Raw genomic sequence first — 21,863 nt, 5'->3', positions numbered from 1 at the left:
CACTCTACCGAGACTGCTCTCTCTAAGGTCACCCGTGACCTCCTTCTTGCCAAATCCAATGGCTCCTACTCCATTCTGATCCTCCTTGACCTCTCTGCTGCCTTTGACACTGTCGACCATCCCCTCCTCCTCCATACCTTATCTCACCTTGGCTTCACGGACTCTGTCCTCTCCTGGTTCTCCTCTTACCTCTCTGGCCGATCATTCTCGGTCTCCTACGCTGGAGCCTCCTCCCCCTCCCATCCTTTAACTGTTGGAGTTCCTCAAGGGTCAGTTCTTGGCCCTCTTCTGTTCTCCATTTACACTCACTCCCTTGGTGAACTCATCCGCTCTCACGGCTTTGACTACCATCTCTACGCAGATGACACGCAGATCTACATCTCCGCCCCTGTCCTCTCCCCCTCCCTTCAGGCTCGCATCTCCTCCTGCCTCCGGGACGTCTCCACCTGGATGTCGGCCCGCCACCTAAAACTCAACATGAGCAAGACTGAGCTCCTCATCTTCCCTCCCAAGCCCGGTCCGCTCCCAGACTTCTCCATCACCGTGGATGGCACGACCATCCTTCCCGTCCCGCAGGCCCGCAATCTCGGTGTCATCCTTGACTCGTCCCTCTCGTTCACCCCACACATCCTATCCGTTACCAAGACCTGCCGGTTTCACCTCTACAATATCGCCAAGATCCGCCCTTTCCTCTCCACCCAAACGGCTACCTTACTATTACGGGCTCTCATTATATCCCGGCTAGACTACTGTGTCAGCCTTCTCTCTGACCTCCCTTCCTCCTCTCTCGCCCCGCTCCGGTCTATTCTTCACTCCGCTGCCCGGCTCATCTTCCTGCAGAAACGATCTGGGCATGTCACTCCCCTTCTTAAACAACTCCAGTGGTTGCCTATCGACCTCCGCTCCAAACAAAAACTCCTCACTCTAGGCTTCGAGGCTCTCCATCACCTTGCCCCTTCCTACCTCTCCTCCCTTCTCTCTTTCTACCGCCCACCCCGCACGCTCCGCTCCTCTGCCGCCCACCTCCTCGCCGTCCCTCGGTCTCGCCTATCCCGCCGTCGACCCCTGGGTCACGTCCTCCCGCGGTCCTGGAATGCCCTCCCTCCTCACCTCCGCCAAACTGATTCTCTTTCCCTCTTCAAAACCTTACTTAAAAATCACCTCCTCCAAGAGGCCTTCCCAGACTGAGCTCCTCTTCCCCCTCTACTCCCTCTGCCATCCCCCCTTTACCTCTCCGCAGCTAAAGCCTCATTTTCCCCTTTTCCCTCTGCTCCTCCACCTCTCCCTTCCCATCCCCACAGCACTGTACCCGTCCGCTCAACTGTATATATTTTCGTTACCCTATTTATTTTGTTAATGAATTGTACATCGCCTTGATTCTATTTAGTTGCCATTGTTTTTATGAGATGTTCTTCCCCTTGACGCTGTTTAGTGCCATTGTTCTTGTCTGTCCGTCTCCCCCGATTAGACTGTAAGCCCGTCAAACGGCAGGGACTGTCTCTATCTGTTGCCGACTTGTTCATCCCAAGCGCTTAGTACAGTGCTCTGCACATAGTAAGCGCTCAATAAATACTATTGAATGAATGACTGAATGAAAATGAATTGTTTAACTTGGGATTCCTGAAGAAAAAGATCAAATTTCACCCTTGACTGCTTTCACTGCCCAAGTTTTGAAAGTTTTACCATGCCTAGAAGTCCATTCTCCCATTGGAGCCGGCACACAAGTTTTAGCAGATTTCAAGAGATCCTTTGGCATGGTCCTAAACAAGAAACTGTTACTTAAAAAGAAGAGCATCCAAATCATGTGAGAAATATCTCCACTGAAGTTCAAAGGGCAGACAACAGCTGAAAGATAATACTAAGGAGACTGGCTCCTATAATTGAGAAACTCAAAAATAAACTAAACGAGATTATACCCTTAGCTTTGTATATATTGCATGCAAGTCCAGAACTACATACTGGTTTTATCGTTCTTTGTCAGGTCATCAAAATGATTCTTCTCTCCGCTATTTAGTGCGGTTGCAGTAGAGAATGGGTCTAATAAGCTCAGAGCAGGATTTGACCTACTGTGTGATCCACAAGGCATTACATATGAAAACTTAGATTTCTGAAAAAAATCTTCCAAACATTAGTTTCTGGAGAGAAACAACAGTTTAACACAGAATCTGTATTGTGCTTTCTGTTCAAAGATGACAGTAAGGGTAATCATGTCCAGATACCGGAAGAGCTGCAGAGTCTAAGAAAAACAGTCCCATCCTCAACACCTAGACCTGAAATCTTTCCTTTGCTAGTACTGGGATCTCACAGTCAATAGGATCTTCTCATACCCACATTAGGGAAGACTAAGATTTAATTAAATTACTTCCAGAATCCCATAAACAAAATTCATAGTTCATAGGCTTCACAGAGCCCCAGATTTTTCTTACCTAATATTTTACAGATATATACAAAGAGAGCATTAGATATATTTTCCTATCATCCTTTCCACAATATACATTTAATGTTTCATTTAAAATAAGTTTATTGAATTAAACTCAGTAAATGAAACAACTGACATGACTGGAGCTTGAAATAAACTATGTGATGATCCAACTAAACACATGATGCAAAATTGTCTTGCTTTTTTATGCAAAAGTATTATTAGCATATAGTGATGCATGAATAATTAAGGTGAAAATTATGCTAGGTATTTAAATCTCCTCAAAACACTTCTAACCAATTATCTAGCTATGAGATTAAGGCATATGTACTTTTGGTTTTATTTGGAAAGACTATGTTGTTCTAATCTACCTGTTGTCAATTTTTTTTGCTTCCCTTCTTTAATGTTTAAGTTTCTGTATTACGATTTCCCATTTCTCTTTTTTCTAGAGAAGAACAATGTTCTGACTTCATCTTACGGCCAGCAGGTTTTTCTGGTTTTGCTTTCCATTTAGAACTTTAGTTTTTCCTTTTTTTGGATTGGTTTGTTTCCTTGTATTTGTTTCACTAAATGTGCTTGCTTTGTTGTAAGTTCAAAGGAGAGGGTAAATCTTGTTTTTAACATTCATTTTGTGTTAAAATAGCCTTGAGAAAGAAAGTTAGACTAAAGAGTGTTAGAATTATTGGTAGCCTTATTCTATCACTAATGAGTATTCTGACGTTGTTTCTTTCCTTTCATTTGTGTACTAGGTGGTTGTGAATGCCCTTTTAGGAGCAATTCCATCCATCATCAACGTGCTTCTCGTTTGTCTTATATTCTGGCTAATTTTCAGCATCATGGGAGTAAATCTGTTTGCTGGCAAGTTTTACCACTGTGTTAACACTACAACTGGTGAGATGTTTGACATCACTCAAGTCAATAATCATTCTGACTGCGATGATCTTGTGGCAAGAAATGAGTCTGCCCGATGGAGAAATGTGAAAGTAAACTTTGATAATGTAGGATTTGGGTATCTTTCTTTACTTCAAGTAGTAAGTGATCTCTCTTTGTGAATATATTTATATATATGTATATGTGTGTGTGCATGTGTGTGCCCAAGTATATTTGGATGGGTGGGTGGGGGGTGTGAGTGAATAGTTTTACAGTGCTTATGTAAATACAAATGGTAAAACTATAAAATAGATTTTGTCAGTCACAAGTCACACTTCATTTTTTTCCGATTTAATCCACTGGGGCAAATTGGGTCACAGACCCAGTGGGCAGAGATTACTGCAGTCTCAGGAAGGGAGACTTTTTCTATCTCAGCTTTTACTTTCTTTTCCTGTTTCCCTTTCTCCTCATGTGAGAACTTTGATTTGTGGATTGCTAACTCATTTTGTTTTTATAAGTCATATGAATGTTTATTTTGCTGAAGGAAATGTGTATGTTTTCTTCTGCCAGCCCCATAAAGATTGATCAGGTAAAGATAATTTTTCTTAATTTAGCTGCTGCCACCCTTCAGTAAACTGCTGCTAAATTTCGCTTCCTAAAAGTATAATTGGTGAGAGAAGGATATCTTTTAAGAATTGATGCTGTCCGTGAAATTAAAATAAAGGACATTATTTTTAGCACTTGAATACACCCTATAAACTAACTTTTGGATTAATATTTTCCAAAACATTTCAATGACTGATAAAAATTCAAGACTTATGCCCCAAATTTCTAGATTGGTGTTCCACTACACACATTTTGAGATCTATGTTTTGGGGGGCTGCAGACATTATTACAACATAAAATTCTCCAAAAATGCAGGGGATCTTGAATTATATCGTGTTAGGGGAAGAGTGTATTTTAGTGACCATTAGCTCAATGGTAATTAATGGATTATGGGCTAAATGGTTCAAAGATACCACCCTAACATTTCTCAACTAAAAAAATTCCTGTATTATTATGCCCACCTCTAGTGCAATGCTTTATACCATGTCACTCATTGCTATTTAACTATTGTGCTATTGTGAAATTGCAAAATACAAAGAAATCCCAAGTATAGTAAGGCTGAGACAGAAGCCAGGGAGAGTAATAAACATACTTTGGTTGATACCACCAGTCAATAATAGTATTTACTGAGTGTCTACTCTGTATGCAGAACCCTGTTCTAAGCACTTGGGCAAGTACAATAGAAGTATTAGAAAGTGATGTTCCCTCTCCTCATCCTCATCCGGAGGATGTCACATCTATATGTACAGTGGTTTCTTCTTATACCAAATCTAGTTGCTCCAATTTGTTGATCTTATATCAAAATAGTTGAGTTCTGGGAAGAAAGCAGCATGGCTCAGTGGAAAGAGCATGGGCTTGGGAGTCAGAGGTCATGGGTTTGAATCCCTGCTCTGCCACTTGTCAGCTGTGTGACTATGGACAAGTCACTTAACTTCTCTGTGCCTCAGTTACTTCATCTGTAAAAATGGGGATTAAGACTGTGAGCCTCATGTGGGACAACCTGATTACCCTGTATCTACCCCAGCACTTAGAACAGTGCTCTGCACATAGTAAGCGCTTAACAAATACTAACATTATTATTATTATTGTTCCCTAATTCTTCCATTGTGTTATATTCAGATATCATCGTGAAAACACTTTTTTCTTTTGAAATTTCTGACTTAATTTGGGTACCTATTCAACTGTGTATCATAAGTCTCTTCATTGGTTATTGCTTTCGTGTGCATTTTTTATTTATTTAGACAATAATTTGCTCAATTGATGGCATTTATTGAGTGCTTACTGTGTGTACAACACTATACTAATAGTTGGTAGACTCGATTCTAGACTCTTGGACGAGGATCAAATAAAGCAGAGTGAATAATCTGGGTGGGGAACGTGTCTACCCAATAGGTTAAATTGTAGAGTTTGTAGTACAGTGCTCTGCAAACAGTAAGCACTCAATAAATACCAATGATTGCTTATCAGACTGAAAAAAACACTACCAAAAATAAAAGCTACTAAGGTACTACTACGAAAGCAATCTGGAAAGATTGAGCCCAAATGCAATTTGGGGAACTAGAAATGTGAAAGGAACAGCAGTCAAGAGAAATAATCCCACCAAGAGTGAAAAATTTAGGGTACTCTTAATTGCCACCATTTAGGTGGGGATTAGCAAATAGCTTGCTCTAAAAGCAATCAATTTTATTGCATTGTACTTATCTGCAATTGTTTTTCATAGAAAACCCATCTTGATTACCATGTAATAACTGATTCATTGGCTGCATTAAAAATTCTAATCCTAGATTATCTTGATCTCAAAAAGAACCTTCATATCACAACAGTGTTTTGATATATCATAACTTTGACTCTGCCATTAAGACACTTATTAACTACCATACTGTGCCTTAGAGATACACACTGTTTTTACACGGACATTAAACATATATATGTATCCTGTTTATAGGCCACATTTAAAGGATGGATGGATATTATGTATGCAGCGGTTGATTCAAGAAATGTAAGTATAACCTGAGATTCAAAGTTTCTTTTTATGCTATCACTGAGAAGAAAGTACTAAAACTAATACCTAAGGTGAAAAATACAAATGAGGACACGTAAAGGTAATAAATAACATTGGTCTTGAAATGCTAGTAGAGTACTAAAGGAGAACAGTATTAAAAAAGGAGAATGAAGCAGAGGTAGGAAAATTAAAAATGACCTGTAAATACTGATTATATATTAGATTGTTTCCAGAAAATTTCTCCAAAACACCTAGCCAGTTTCAATTCATGCCACCTGAAAATTTAAAATGTGTAATTTATAATAAATGGGTTGAAGGTAGCAGTTTATGACTAAAAAGAGCATTACGAAGGAGTACTGGATCGACTACCAGACGGCTGCAGATTGAGGAGGGGTGTTCTGGGAAAGATGTGTTCATGGAGTCGCTATGGGTCGGAAATGACTCGAGGGCATAAGACAAGACGGCACCAATTGGGAAGGTAGCTGTTATGCAATATGCTAATTACTGAAAACCGACACAGATGCTATTTATGATAGATATTAGAAAGTTACAGCAAATACTGAATCTTCTCATAAAGCATGTTAAAATGTCTTTACTCTATCCTTGGAACATCAATACGCTTCAAACAATTGCTGAGGTGAACTAGAAGTTGTTTTATCCACAAAAAAACCTCTCAGGTCCTACTGGGCACGCCTCATCCCTTGAATAAGACATTCAGCAAAGAGTGTGATACAAAATTATGCTGCTGCATTTATGAAACTTTTTCCCTAATTTGTAGGTGGAGCTCCAGCCTAAGTATGAAGATAACCTGTACATGTACCTATACTTTGTCATCTTTATCATCTTTGGGTCATTCTTCACCCTGAACCTATTCATTGGTGTCATCATAGATAATTTCAACCAGCAGAAAAAGAAGATAAGTATTCTCTACATTTTATCACGCACTGAGACAAAAAAATGCACTCTCATTGAATTGTTCCTGAGGTAGGTTCCCATCGGGAGCCAACATGTGTATGTAAAGTTAAAAAGAATAAAAGACCAAACTAAAATGACATTGGGCTGAACTCTCCTAGGCATCATTCTTGGAGAGGGTCAAGGAAACAAACATGAGAACACTGTCAGAGTCTTTGCTCAGTTTTCAATACCGGAGGAGAACATATAATTCCCAATTCCAGTGTTGCTCAGTGGTACTTTATTTGTCTAGAGCTAAAAAGGGAGATGGCACATTGGGAAAAAAGAGGGAGGAACTCAAACTATGGTACTGACTGAGCATTTACTCTGTGTGGAGCACTGTACAAGGGCTTGGGAGAGCATAATACAATAGAGTGGGAAGACATGTTCCCTGCCCACGAAGAGCCTACAGACTCAAGGGTGAGACCAACATTAATTACAGATGGACAAGTACATAAATGCCGTTGGGATAGGGTGAAAAATCCAAGTGCTGAAGAGAAAAGAGAATGACCATTCAGTGATTTTTTTCAGAGTCTCCTCCCCATCACTTCTCCAGTGGTCTTATTTTATCAATCAACGGTATTTATTGGGCACAACCATTTGCAGAGTACTGTTGTTCTAATCCTTTGGGAGAGTACGATACAAGAGAGTCGGCAGACACTTTCCCTGCCCACAGCGACTTTACAAATTCTTCAACTGTTAAAATGCAGCAGTGGCCTAGCATACTGTCTTTTTTGACTCCAGTCCTATCTTGAGTATACATCAGTCCTCCACAACCATAAGGTACACATTTGGAGCCAGCCTTGTACTCGATTCCTGACTGCCACCAGGAACAATGAGTTGTTCAGCTGATGGCAAGGGAAACCTTTCTAACCTCTAGGGACCCTTCGCCCGCTATTGCTGACCTGAAAGGACGGCAGTAGAACAATTGTTCACAATAGAAGTGGTCTTTCCCAATTATTGCTCCCAAAAGAAGGGAGCTGCAACATACGGTGACCCACCATGAGATGACAATGCCAACATTAGCATCTTTGAAGTATCAGCTTCCCTAAGCTTGGCACCATCAGCAAACACCTATCTTTCCGTCTCCTCAGCCTCCTCACATTCAGCTATGTACTAGATGTCACGGATCAAAGACCTAAGGGCTTATGCTGTAATGAGAAAGGGTAGGACAATGCAGGCCCCACAGCCAGAGCTTCTAGCTCAGCTAACAAGAGTGGCAGGTATCATATCTTACTGCTGTGTAGTCAATCACTGGTATTTATTGAGCGCTCATTGCAGAACACTGTACTAAGCACTTGGGAAAATATAAAATATAATAGAGTTCATAGATATGATCCTTGCCCAAAAGGCCCTTGCAGTCTGCCAAATGCTCCATAGCTGCATTAAAATAAAAATACTGCCTTGGCTTTCAACATCTAACCATTGAATCTCTATAGATAGACTGATGAAAACAATCAGGTAATTTCCTAGTCCCAAAGGGGAGAATTATATCCCTATATTTAATCCTTAGGGTTGAGACAAACTTTGTGCTTTCTTTCCAACTGTTAAAATTTCTCACTATAAGAGGCACAGTTTTAACCAGTCTTTATTTCATTCCTATACTTTGGAGGTCAAGACATCTTTATGACAGAAGAACAGAAGAAATACTATAATGCAATGAAAAAACTGGGATCCAAGAAACCACAAAAGCCTATTCCTCGACCAGGGGTAGGAGCTTCTTTGGCATTTAATTTGTCTAACACGGAATTTCAAAAACAGTGGAACTAAAAGAAAACTCTGCTCAAAATTGCAATCATTAGAGAATAGCTATTTATATTTTAGTATTTAATATTTCCCCCAGTTTTTTCTCTGCATCGTATAAGACTTGGAACCCCACACTAATCTGGGTCTTGAAATTTCCATACTGAGAGTAGAAGAGTTCCTAGTGTCAATTGTTACTTTCTTCCAATGCTATAATTCTCATTAGAATTGATAACAATTGCCATAGTAATTTTTATTGCTATCTGGAAATAAATTCAAAATATTAATGTTCAAGCCAGGAAGTTGAGTCCCTGTTGATGTTGAAATCTAGGAGCCTGCTTCCTTGTAAGGCACCACTGTACTTCAAGCCACTCCTTTGAAACATATTGCAGCCTTTATCCCACCTTGGGAGATGGCCCTATATTGACTTGAGATGTTCTGACAATTATTGACGTAAAAGAGGAATTTTTTTCCCCCAGTTATCAAGAATCCTCATTTAACTGCAGAATGGAGATTGTTCCTGAATTCTTTTCCTGAGTACGAAGGGCAAAGGGGACTATGAACACAAAGCATTCGCCTCTTTCTTTGCCCTCCCACCTTTTATTTTCCCCCAGTCCAATCTCTGAGGCAGCTCCAGAATGAGAGAGTTGGACAGCCCAACATTCAGCAATCCTTTCCTCCATCCCCAAAGAAGGCTCAAATGGAACAGGGATGGGAAGTAGAAAAATAGACCTTTCACTTCAGCTGCAAACTGTGCTGGCTCCCCCACTGAATACGGTCACTGACAAACATGTTTCTTTTCAGAACAAATTCCAAGGAATGGTCTTCGACTTTGTAACCAGACAAGTTTTTGATATCAGCATTATGATCCTCATCTGCCTCAACATGGTAACCATGATGGTGGAAACGGATGATCAGAGTAAAGACATGACGGAAACTCTAGCCCGGATTAACCTGGTATTCATAATTATGTTCTCGGGAGAATGTGTGCTGAAGCTCATCTCCCTCCGCCATTATTACTTCACCATTGGCTGGAATATCTTTGACTTCGTGGTTGTCATTCTCTCCATTGTAGGTAAGAAATATTTAGATTATACTAATGTCAATCTATTAAGAGTGAAAGTTAATAAATAGCAAAAAAATAGAGAAAAATTGTGTAAGCTGTCTATTTGACCTCAGGCATTACCCTGTCAACTACTAAGACCTAATAGGATTTTTATTTCCCCTCGTCTAAGAAAATATAAAGTGGCTATGTGTCTGGAGACAGAAAACCTGATACTAAGAACTAGATGGACTACATATAATGTTCTTCATGTTACAGAGAGGATGAATATAAAGGGAATAATTATTTCACTCCACTCTAAGGCCAACAAGAGAAAACGGGTTTAAACTACACTCGAAGAATTTCTATTAGCTGAAAATTCCTGCCAGAGCACTTAAAAAGCAGAATTAGCACAGAAGTATGTGTGCTAGCTTTTTAATGTAAAACCTGGATTCCCTTTGGTTTCAAACCTGTGTTGCATGGTTGTTGAGAGGAAAAACCTTCTTTCAGTCTCACTCAATGTGTACCTAGTACAGTGGGCTAATACAGAACACATTAAATGTTGTTGATAGAGATTTCGTATCTTTAATACCTTTTGACTGCAAACTGCCTAGACTGTCCCATTGGTCTTCCTGTATAATATTTCCAGGATCTGCTTCTTCTTTTCCAAATAAACAGCCACCACTCAGGTTAAGGCATTTGTCATATTCTGACTTGTCTACTGCATCAGCATCCTCATGAGTACCCTGCTTCCAGTTTCTTCCCCTCTCCAACCTATGCTTCACTCTGTAGCTACTTTCATTTTTCTCAAAGATCATTCTGCACACATAATCCCGATTTTCAAAAATCTCCAGTGGTTGCCCCTTCCTCTGTGCATTAAGCAGACTATTAGCTTAGGCACTCCATCAACTCTCTCCCTCTTACCTATCCTCTGTCTTCTTGCACTATATCCCAGTTGGCATTCTCTGAGTAGGTTGCTTTGAGAGGAACAAAGTGCCTTCTCATCTGTCCTGCTGCTGACCTTGCCCACACTCTCCTCCTGACTGGAACATCCTCTCTCTTCACATCCAAAAGACCACTGGTCTCCCCATCCTTCCCAATTTATTTCTAATCTTCCAATTGCCATTTTAGTACCCCTACATTTCAGTACTCCAAAGCCCCTGTTGTCCTGATTTTTATGCCTTTATACTCCATTACTTCCTCCTATAAGTGATTTTATCATCAGTCTTCCCCACTAGATTGTGGGCATGGATCATGTAGGTACACGAGGAATACACCTGACTTAATTTGAAATATTAGTATCAGAACCGTGGGTGCATACTAGCGGTCACTTGAGCTCAAAGACAACTGATGGCAAACTCTCCGTGTTAGACCATAAACCCAAGCTTTGCTTATTTTGAGGTCCATTAATTCATGAAAAATGGGCAAAACTGAGAAGCAGCTTGGCTTACCGGAAATAGCAGGGACTTGGGAGTCAGAGGACCTGGGTTCGAATCCCAGTTCTGCCACTTGTCCGTTGTGTGTCTCCATTACCTCATCTGTAAAATAGGACTAAGCTGTGAGCCCCATGTAGGTAGGGACTGTTTCCCATCTGATTCTCTTAATAATAGTAATAATAATGTTGGTATTTGTTAAGCGCTTACTATGTGCCGAGCACTGTTCTAAGCACTGGGGTAGACACAGGGTAATCAGGTTGTCCCACGTGGGGCTCACAGTCTTAATCCCCATTTTACAGATGAGGTAACTGAGGCACAGAGAAGTTAAGTGACTCACCCACAGTCACACAGCTGACAAGTGGCAGAGCTGGGATTTGAACTCATGACCTCTGACTCCAAAGCCCGTGCTCTTTCCACTGAGCCACGCTGCTTCTCATACAGTGCCTCTCACATAGTAGGTGCTTAACAAATACCAGAAGAAAAAAAACTTGGACTGACATAAATGGACTTAGAATGATAACCAAGACTGAATCCATTTTTTGGGACACGGAAAGAATAAATCTGTAATTTGGAGGCGTTTGACCTGAAACACTTGAGAACAGTTAAAAAGTCACTAATTATTTTCTTCACTCAGCCAACTGATTTTTGTTTCCATAGGCATGTTTCTAGCCGAGCTGATAGAAAAATATTTTGTGTCTCCGACCCTGTTCCGAGTGATCCGTCTGGCCAGGATCGGCCGGATCCTGCGGCTCATCAAAGGAGCCAAGGGGATCCGCACGCTGCTCTTTGCCCTGATGATGTCTCTTCCTGCCTTGTTCAACATCGGCCTCCTGCTCTTCCTGGTCATGTTCATCTACGCCATCTTCGGCATGTCCAACTTCGCCTACGTCAAGAGGGAGATTGGGATCGACGACATGTTCAACTTCGAAACCTTCGGCAACAGCATGATCTGCCTGTTCCAAATCACCACCTCCGCCGGGTGGGACGGTTTGCTGGCCCCAATCCTGAACAGCGGACCCCCAGATTGTGACCCAAATAAAGCAAACCCTGGAAGTCAAGTTAAAGGAGATTGTGGCAACCCCTCTGTTGGGATTTGCTTTTTTGTCAGTTACATCATCATATCGTTTCTGGTGGTGGTGAACATGTACATCGCTGTCATCCTGGAGAACTTCAGCGTGGCCACAGAAGAAAGCGCCGATCCCCTGAGCGAGGATGACTTTGAGATGTTCTATGAGGTGTGGGAGAAGTTTGACCCAGATGCAACCCAATTCATGGAATTTAAAAAGTTATCGGAGTTTGCAGCCGCCCTGGAACCCCCACTTAATTTACCACAACCCAATAGACTCCAGCTCATCGCCATGGATCTACCCATGGTCAGCGGGGACAGGATTCACTGTCTCGACATCTTATTTGCTTTCACCAAACGCGTTTTGGGGGAGAGTGGAGAAATGGATGCCCTCCGCATACAGATGGAAGAACGCTTTATGCAATCCAATCCTTCTAAACAATCCTATGAGCCAATTACAACCACCCTGAAACGAAAACAAGAGGAAGTATCTGCAGTGATCATCCAGAGGGCTTACAGACGTCACCTTTTAAAGCGAACCATATCACAGGTTTCCTTTACCCACAACAAAAATAAGAGCAAAGGCGGGGCTAGCCTGCGGGTGAGAGAAGACGGTCTTATCGACAGGCTAAATGAAAACTCCATTACGGAAAAAACAGACCTGACCATGTCAACGGCAGTGTGTCCGCCTTCCTACGATCGGGTAACCAAGCCAGTCTTGGAGAAGCATGAAAAAGAAGACAAAGATGATAAGGCAAAGAGAAAATAGAGTGAGAGCCAATAAAAATTACTGGGTGACAAATTGTTTACAGCCTGTGAAGGGGGTGGATTTTTTTGACAATGGGACTCCTCTGGGAGGTCTATGCCAAACTGACTGTTTTTACAAACATACACAAAAGGTCAGTGCCTATAAGGAGACAGTGACCCCTCGTCAGCAAACCGTAACTCTGTGTAAAAGGGGAGACAACCTTGACAGGGGGTTACTGTTTTCACTACCAGCTGACACTGCTGAAGAGGAAAGACAAAATGGCTACTCAAACTGTGGGACCAGTCTAAATGGGGTGCAAACCTATCATTTTGGGGGGGTTGAACATGAAACACTTTAGTACAGTAATTGTATCCACTATTTGCATTTCAACTGCCACATTTATCACATTTTTACAAATCTGTTGGTGGATTCATTTTTTTTTAATTCATATGTTGTTTATTATGTGACTATTATATGTGACTATTTTTGTAAATGGGTTTTATGTTGGGGAAGGGGGCTAAGAAGACTACTTTACAGGTATGACACCTGAGAGTTATGACTCTCCAATAATATACAAAAGAAAGGGTTTGCATGAAGGCATGTTGCACTAAAGGACCATGCATGAAAAAAAAAATTAAGTCACAGGAAAACAATGGGTTTTTAAACTACTTCAAATGTTCTGGGATGGGGATTGGGTAATAAATTGGAGGTGCTTATCTTATTTTGTCAAATCCAGATAAATCTTTTTATACCTGTAAAGCTCCCCCTGAGAACAGAAAAAAAGCAGATTGTTTTTACACTGGTCATTAAAACTCAGCAGGTGCAAACCTCATTTCAAGATCTGGAGTCACAAATGTTTTGTTTTTGTCTAATGTTTACTGTCAGAAATTAAAAAAACATGACTAATTGATCTGCCCCGGAAGATGAATTGACAAAACAAAAACCCTATATAAAAGTTATTCTGCTTAATCCTGCACTTGGTTTAGCCATCTTCAGCTCTCAGCAAGGTTGACATTGTATGTGTTAATGAAATACCCTCTTGTTGTGTAAATAGTAATTTTTCCCTGTGGTGCATGTTTGGGCAAACAAATAATGACCTGAGCACAGTATTTATTGCATCAAATATGTACCACGAGAATTATAGAGTGCAAGCTTTCAACAGGTAATATAATGTACTCCGTACCATTTATAGATAGTCTGGATGCTATCGATGCATGTTTATATTGCCTAAGCTGCTGTATCCTGTTTCTTCTACTGTCCAGAATTCATAAATATGGGAAACCATCTTTCAGTGGTAAAGTCAAGGAAATTGTCCAACAAATCTCACTCCTTTAAGTCATTAAGCAATAGTTTGCGGCAACTGAAAAGCTTTTTCTGTTTGTATTTTTAAATTTTAAGTGCGAATATGGTGTATAGCCAGACTGTACAGACATGTTACTAACTGCTTAACCTGTTAAAAAAAAATGTGTTTAGAAATTTTATAAGCAAATATAAATACTGTAAAAAAAATCATTATTTTATTTTTCAGCATTATGTACATAAAATAAGAAATGAAAATTATCTTCAGGTTGATGTCATAATCATTTTGGTTCCTTTCTGCCCATAACACTTATTCATGGGAGAACTTCACTAAACAAGAAATGAAAAACCAAATGGGTAGTTGTACATTTCTGCTTTTTTTTAATTATAACTGTTAAATGGCTTAATGATTTTTAAGTAGCCTCTCAATTCTACTTTGCAACTGGAAAGGGATGGAAGTTTTTGTTTTTCGTTATCTGCATCAACAATTTCAAAGCAGCCATGTTTTGTTCCATCCTTAATATTTCCATTTTACGTTGACGTTAGGTTGGAGTCAGGCTGCACTAGAGCTATTATAAATATAATATGGGGTCCACAATATTTTTTCACAAAAACAGAGTAATAAATTATATAATCAGCCACATCGGGCCATTTTGGTTTCTTACCCAAGCAAGCTGTAGACTCCTTTTCTTAAAACTACTAAACTGTATTGGTGAACTGCATGCAGGAAAATGCTACTATTACCCTAAATGATGCTAACAAACATTACAATGCACCAAAAATAATAAAGATTACTTTTTTATTGTATTTGAATGGTCAGTCTCTTACTTAAAACTGATTTAATATTAGGAATTTAATCAACACGAAAAATACCTCTTAAGATCCATTGCTTCAAATATCACATTCAAGTTACCGGTCCGTTGACCAAAACTTGATTGAAAAAGCTTTTCTTCATATCTATTTCCTCCCATCACTGTTAACCTCTACGACTCTAGCTGGGTTACTTGAAATACTAACTGAACCTGATTCAAACTCCTTTCACGTTAAGCAGAATGTTCATGGCATTTACACCTTGTACACAGATTACTCATTTTAATCCTTTTTTCAAAAAGCCAACAATCCAGGAAAAGCTGCCAAGTACACCTCCTGAGGAGAATGCTGGCCAAAAACTAAATGTGAACTGGCAAAGAAACAGAATTTACTTACAAGACTACCTTAATGGTTATTGCACACTTCCCTCCTCAGTGTCTCCACATACTTGCCCTTCTGAAAAATGAAAGTAAGATGAGAGGAGTGGCTAAGGGAGATGGAGTTGGCATTATTAAAAATGCTTTGGGGGTGTGGGGGGGGGAGAGAGAGAGAGTGTGTGTTTGTGCATGTGTGTGTGTGTCTGCATTACCTAACTTCAGAGGGGCCTCTAGACCTGTATAAGTGCCTGCAGTTCTTTAGACAACTAGGAACAGTGGCCCACATACATAATTCAGTTTTAATATCTGGAAAAGCAGATATAAAAGCCTAGTGAAAAGAGCACGGCCTGAGAGTCAGAGAACCTGGGTTCTAATCTTACCTCTGCCTCTTGTCTGCTGTGTGACCTTGGGCAAGTCACTTCTAACTTTTCTGGGCCTCAGTTCCCTCAACTGCAAAATGGGAACTTATTACCTGTGCACCGTCCTCCTTAGAATGTTAGCCCCATGTAGGACCTGATTATCTTGTATCTACCTCAGCAATTTAGTAGAGTGTGTGGCACATATTATGCACTTAAATTCCACAATTATTATAGCATTCACATAAGAACATATCTAGACCTTTCAATTATCTTAACCAGTCCATTCCACCAAGCTTTGGCTCCATTCCCAAACCTCTGATGGAGTAGGAAGAACTCAAGTTGCCTTCTCTGGGCAGAGCATTGTACTTGATCAAGTAAAAAACACCTCAACTACACAGTCCCTGCCCTTGATAGCTTTGCAATCTTATGGGAGACAGACAGACAGAGCCCGTGCAATACAAACATGGAGAACACAGATACAACTAGCAACAGAAAAGTGTGAAAAAAGAAATACCTAAATGGAGCTCACATATCAATATATACACAAGTGTTTATGGAGGACAAAGGCAGGACACCCCTAGAGGTGGTGGAAATTAGTTGGCGTGGAGGAGGTGGGTTTTTTAGGATTGTTTTGAAGATGGGGAAGGTTTTGCTCTGGCATATTTGAAGGAGAAAGGAATTTCAGGCTGAGTTGGAGGCAGGAGAGTCAAGATTGAGGTATGTGAGAACTTGAGTATAGGGCTGGAGAGCCAACTGGAGTGTAGCTGGTGGAGAGAGAAGATATGAAACAGAGACCTGGTAGAAAGGCTTAAAGCAGCATGGGCCAGTGAAGAAAGCATAGAAGTCAGGGCCTGGGTTCTAATCCTGGGTCAACTGCGTGTCTGCTCTGTGCCCTTGGACATGTCACTTCATTTCTCTGTGTTTCAGTTACCTCAAGAGATTAAGACTAGGAGCCCCACGTGGGTCAAGGACTGTGTCCAACCTGATTAGCTTGTATCTATCTCAGCACTTAGCCTGATGCCTGGCACACTTTAAGCACTTAAATACCATTAAAAGAGGCTTAAAACCACTGGTCAGGCGATGCTACTTTATGTGGAGGAAAATTGGAGGCTTGTAAAAACGTGGCATGATTTGGGGTAAATGATCACTTAAGAAGATTATCTGGGCAGCAGAGCATAGGATGGGCTGAAGGGGGACAAGCTGGAGGCATGGAGCCCATTGGGAAGGCTGAAGAGTAATCCAGGTGTGAGATAAGCATTTGAGGCAAAGAAGGCCATACAGGTAGAGAGATGGGATGAATCCAGTAGATACTGTGGAGGGGAAAACCAGTAAGAGTCTCAATTTGTCGGTAAGAGTCTAAATTTGAGAGGTAAGAGAGAGGGCACAGAGGTGACAATAAGACTGCAAGCTTCTGAGGGCAGAGAGAATGATGGTGTTGACCGTCGGAGCAGGGACTGCTGCTGAGAGGGCACGCGGACATGCTGTTGCACGACTGCAGATCACACCTACAGCCTACACAACCTTCTAGTAAGGAGGACTTGGCAGAGAGAGAGAGGATATGAATGGATCGGTATAAAACCATCGCCACTAGTGAAAAACCCTAGTCCTATTGCCAATGGAATACCTCATACCAGCACTCAAAGTCCTACAGGAGTAGCCAGTCCAGGATATTGGTTGCTGAAAAGGCAACACCCACAAATGTCAGAGCAACTCTATTTATGAATGCAGTGATCACCAACGAAGAGGAAGGGGACAAGTTAAAAATTGCCTGCCTCACCCAAACTTGGCTTACCAATAGACCATAACCAGAAAGGAAAAAGTAAAAAGTGAAAAATATTTAGGAGAGAACATGAGTAGTTCAGTACACATAGCAGCTCTTGAACAATCAATCCATGGTATTTATCCAGCATTTACTATGTACAGAGCACTAAACAAAGCGTTTGAGTACAAAACAGAATTAGGAGACATTCCCTGCCCATGAGTTTACAGTCTAGAATAATAGGAATCAATATGTAATTTATAATTTCCCCACACAAATTTCATTCTTGCACCAACCACTGCTATATTGAATTTGTCCTGGGACCTTTGGAAGAACAATGTCCAGTGGAAAGGGTAGAGCTCTGGGAATTAAGAATTGGGTTCTAATCCTGGTCTGCAAGTACAAATATTTCTGCTGGGGCTGTGCCATCCAGGGCTGGAGTTTCCGAATGAAGAAATTCCTAGAAATTCCATGAGGTGAACAGGACCAGAAGAAATATCAGGAAAAGAAAAGGGAGCTGGATAGTAGTAGTTGAAGAGAATAATAATAATAGCGATTAAATGCTTACTGAGAGCTCGGAGATAATTCAAAGGTGGAAATTAGGTATGGTTCCCATCCATCACAGGACTCACAATTTAATATAGGTGGACAAGATTGCAACAGTTACCAAGACAACGGACCGCTGGGTTAGAGAGCTCTATATAGCTGTAGTCCACATTTGCCATAAATGGGTCTTGCATGTAAAAAAGCCTTTGAATGCCCTATGCAATACGCTGCACTCCTGCCCACAGTAGCATTAGAGCACCCAGTGGGTGCAATGCATTGTGCTAAGAGTCTGGCTCACTGCATTCCAGGAATGAGCGGGAACACGATTGGCAAGGGAGGGGAGATATGAAGATTAGCTCTTTCACAGGTTCTCAGGCCTCAAGTTGGACATCTCTACACAAGCTCCATATGCGTCTTAATTCCTATTCTTAAGGAATTCTCCTTAAGATATTCTCTACCAGTTAGTAGATAGGTCTGCACACAGAAAGCATTAATATTATCACTACTACTCTTCCGATCTTGTGGTCTCCTAGCTCTTGTTTTCTTCTTTCAACGTTACTTGCCTGTGATTATCATATGCATTATTAATACCTCTTTTTCAGGAAGCAATGTGAGGAAGTGCCTTGGTCAATATTATTTCTTTCATTCATTATAGAAAGGCTGAATTCCTTCAAGAGAAAGAATGTCCGCAAAGGATAAAATTAGCAACTTGTGCCCGTACCTTAATGGCATTAATGATGTTGGATAAAGACAAAGTGCCAGATAAAGTGAGGGGAATTCTCATCAGGTACTTTTACCTTTGGTCTCAATTAGCTTTCTAATCCAGAGAAAGATTATGTTGATTGTCAGAGAACAGAGCCTTTTTATGAGATTATGAATTCCTCAGTGCCTTCTAATTGTTTCAGAAGCCTAGCTGCTGCTGCTCATAAAAAATCAATATATATTTATTGAGCACTCGCTGTGTGCAGAAGCACTGTACTAAGTTGCTTGGGAGAGTACAATATAATAGAGTTAGTAGACATACTCCCTGCCCACAACAAGCTTACAGTCTAGAGTGCGAGCCTACAAGGGCAGCTATGTGCTTTTCTCTTCATCCTCTGACCCACCAGCTTCCTGATATAGTAGCAAAGGAGACTATTTATTTCTACACCTCTGAACACAGACCCCGGCCAAAGACCAGTTCCAGTTTGGCAGAGGAAGATTTTGCACTGAGATCTTCTCTACCCAGTTGGAATTCCTAGTGCCACAGACCCATTGATTCCATCTTACTGAGAAGCAGCATGGCGTAGCGGAGAGAGCGCGGGCTTGAGAGTCAGAGGTCATGGGTTCGAATCCTGGCTCTGCCACTTGTCAGCTGTGTGACTTTGGACGTCAGTTAACTTCTCTGTGCCTCAGCTACCTCATCTGCAAAATGGGGATTAAGACTGAGTCCTATGTAGGAAAACCTGATAATCTTGTATCAGTGCTTAGAACAGTGCTTGGCACATAGTAAGCACTTAAATACCATTATTGTCATCTCACAAAATAAACTCAGTTATTCGACTAGTGGCTTGCCAAACACCAATTGACGCAGCTAGAATGATTTCATCTGGAGGAAAGGTGACGCAGAGTAATTTAGTAAAGGATTGCATATAAGGTGAAGGATTATTAAAAAGACATTCCCCATTAGGCGATACAAAAATGGTCTAGAGGATTTCATTCTGACATCAGCTGGAATGAAGGAATAATAAAGATGGAATTTAGTAAGAGCTTTCTATGTGCCAAGCACTGACCTCAGCCCTGGGGTAGATACAAGATAATTCAAGTAGGACACAGTAGTCCCTGTCCCACTTGGGACTCTCAGTCTAAGAGGGAGGAAGAGAGAACAAGTATCTCCTGATCATTTTAAGATGAGGAAACTGAGGCACAGAGAAATTAAGTGATTTGCCCAAGGTCACATAAGAGGTGAAAGGCAGAGCCAGAACTAGAACCCAGATCTCCTGACTCCCAGTGCCATGCCCTTTCCACTAGGACATCTGGCACATTCCTCAGACTGTAGACCATCTAGCTATTTGGGTGTGCCGAGTATCTGGGGGCCTCCTGATTCCCATTTTAGAAGCCATGGTTGGTTTTGAGGTCTCAGGTTCGTCTGGAGATCCAGAGACCCTTAGGAAATTTACCAGTGGGATGGCTGTCCTCAGCCCAGAAAAGAGTTCTGGAGTGTGAATTAACTTCAGCAGGAGTTGGTTCAATTCTGGGTGCCCGGAAAACCCCTTAACTGAAGCAAGCTCTATCAGTCAGTAGTACGCACTGTCTCTCTTCTCCTCTCACCTGCTGATCTTCTGGGACTTGAAAATGCACATGGATGTTCCCAACAACCCCTCAGCTACCTTTTCCTTCTTGCTCCTCGACTCTATTAGCCCCACCCCACCTCACCCCAACCTGGACACACACTCAATCAGGGAAGGTTTCCTGGAGGAGACATGATTTCAGAAGGGCTTTGAAATGGGGAGAGCTGTCGTCTCTCAAATTTGCAGGGGAAGAACGTTCCCATCTTGATGAAGGGCATAAGAAGTGTTTGGCAGTAGGAGGGTTGAGAATGAGGTACAGTGAGTAGGGTGGCTTGAGAGAAATGATGAAGGCTAATTGGGGTGTAGTAAGAGAGTAGGGAGGAGGGAGAGCACTGATTGAGAGCATTAAAGCCAATGCTTGATGCAGAACTGGGTAACTCTGAGGAATGGGGAAACATGGATAATCATCTTTAGAAACGTGATCTGGGAGCCAACTGTATAGGGGAGACTGAGGCAGGGAGACTATGGAGGAAGTTAATATAGTAGGCAAGTTGGGATATGATGTATGCCTGGACCTATGTGGTGGCATTCTGGACTGGATGGAGGAAGAAGTACTGTGGCCTAGGAGTCAGAGGTTCTAGGTTCTAATCTCAGCTCCACAACTTGTCTGCCATGTGACTTTAGGCAAATCACTTCCCTTCTCTGTGCTTGTTACCTCATCTGTAAAATGGGGATTAATACTTTGAGCCCAATGTGGGACTATGTCCAACCTGATTATCTCAAATATACCGCAATGCTTAGTACAGTGTTTGGCATACTGTAAACCCTTAAATACAGTTCAAAAATTTACCGATATGTACATAAGTGCTGTGGGTCTGAGGGTGGGGTGAAGCTATTTCCAGTAATTAATTTCTGCTAAAAAAAAAAAAAAACCAAAACCAAAAAAATACCACCCCAGCTATCAGCTACCACTTGGGTGAGAAAGGATCTTTCCAAAACAAGGTGCCTCCAAATCCCCACCTCAATGAAACATTTTCACCAGGCTGTTTAGAGCCTAACCCAATCGTGATACAAAACTCCACACCTGACCAGCCCATGTGATACGTATAAAGACAAACTTCCTGAGTGATGAGTTCTCAGTCACGTAATTAATCAGACACATGGAGTAAAATATGCAAATGACACTAGTAGATCTTGAAGATGTAGGGTGGAAAAGCTTCAGAACCCCACACCCATTCACACTAGCCACAAAGCCAGGAATATAACTATCACTACATCTAATTTTTTCAATCAGCAATAATCAGGTTGTTTTATAGATTATGCAACACTATTTCTAATCAGGTAATATAAAAATACTGTACCCTGTCCACAAAGAGATGCCCAGCAGACATAGAGAATCTAGACCTTATTGAATAGATGACTGGTCTGAGAAGATAGCAGATGGCCTTCCTAGAACTCCAAAAAAGACTGTCATGCAAAATTTCTCCAACTATCAGGGCCAAACTGAACCTGGGCAAATGAAAAACTAATATATAAGTTTTTTCTTTTAAATATTAAATA

The 21,863-nt window shown here is 41.2% G+C and overlaps 1 protein-coding gene and 1 long non-coding RNA gene across 7 annotated transcripts in view; one reads left to right on the top strand and one right to left on the bottom strand.

The window, feature by feature from the left end:
* SCN1A (sodium voltage-gated channel alpha subunit 1) overlaps positions 1 to 14,989 on the top strand; it is a 118,974-nt gene extending 103,985 nt beyond the window's left edge. For 5 of the 6 annotated variants that reach the window (XM_029072105.2, XM_029072103.2, XM_029072102.2 and 2 more), the window contains 6 exons: positions 3,169 to 3,450; positions 5,841 to 5,894; positions 6,676 to 6,813; positions 8,454 to 8,558; positions 9,396 to 9,666; positions 11,727 to 12,904. In XM_029072105.2, the coding sequence (XP_028927938.1) occupies positions 3,169 to 3,450; positions 5,841 to 5,894; positions 6,676 to 6,813; positions 8,454 to 8,558; positions 9,396 to 9,666; positions 11,727 to 12,904 (2,028 nt within the window). Of the gene's footprint in view, positions 1 to 3,168; positions 3,451 to 5,840; positions 5,895 to 6,675; positions 6,814 to 8,453; positions 8,559 to 9,395; positions 9,667 to 11,726 lie in introns of all 6 variants that reach the window. The other variant, XM_039913051.1, reaches the window with a different exon arrangement.
* LOC114814256 overlaps positions 1 to 21,863 on the bottom strand; it is a 38,834-nt gene that overhangs the window by 15,365 nt on the left and 1,606 nt on the right. The gene's annotated exons all lie outside the window — the stretch shown is intronic.

The sequence above is a fragment of the Ornithorhynchus anatinus genome, chromosome 9 (assembly GCF_004115215.2).
Source record: "Ornithorhynchus anatinus isolate Pmale09 chromosome 9, mOrnAna1.pri.v4, whole genome shotgun sequence".
Lineage (NCBI taxonomy): Eukaryota > Metazoa > Chordata > Mammalia > Monotremata > Ornithorhynchidae > Ornithorhynchus > Ornithorhynchus anatinus.
This window is presented reverse-complemented; position numbering and strand designations above follow the sequence as displayed.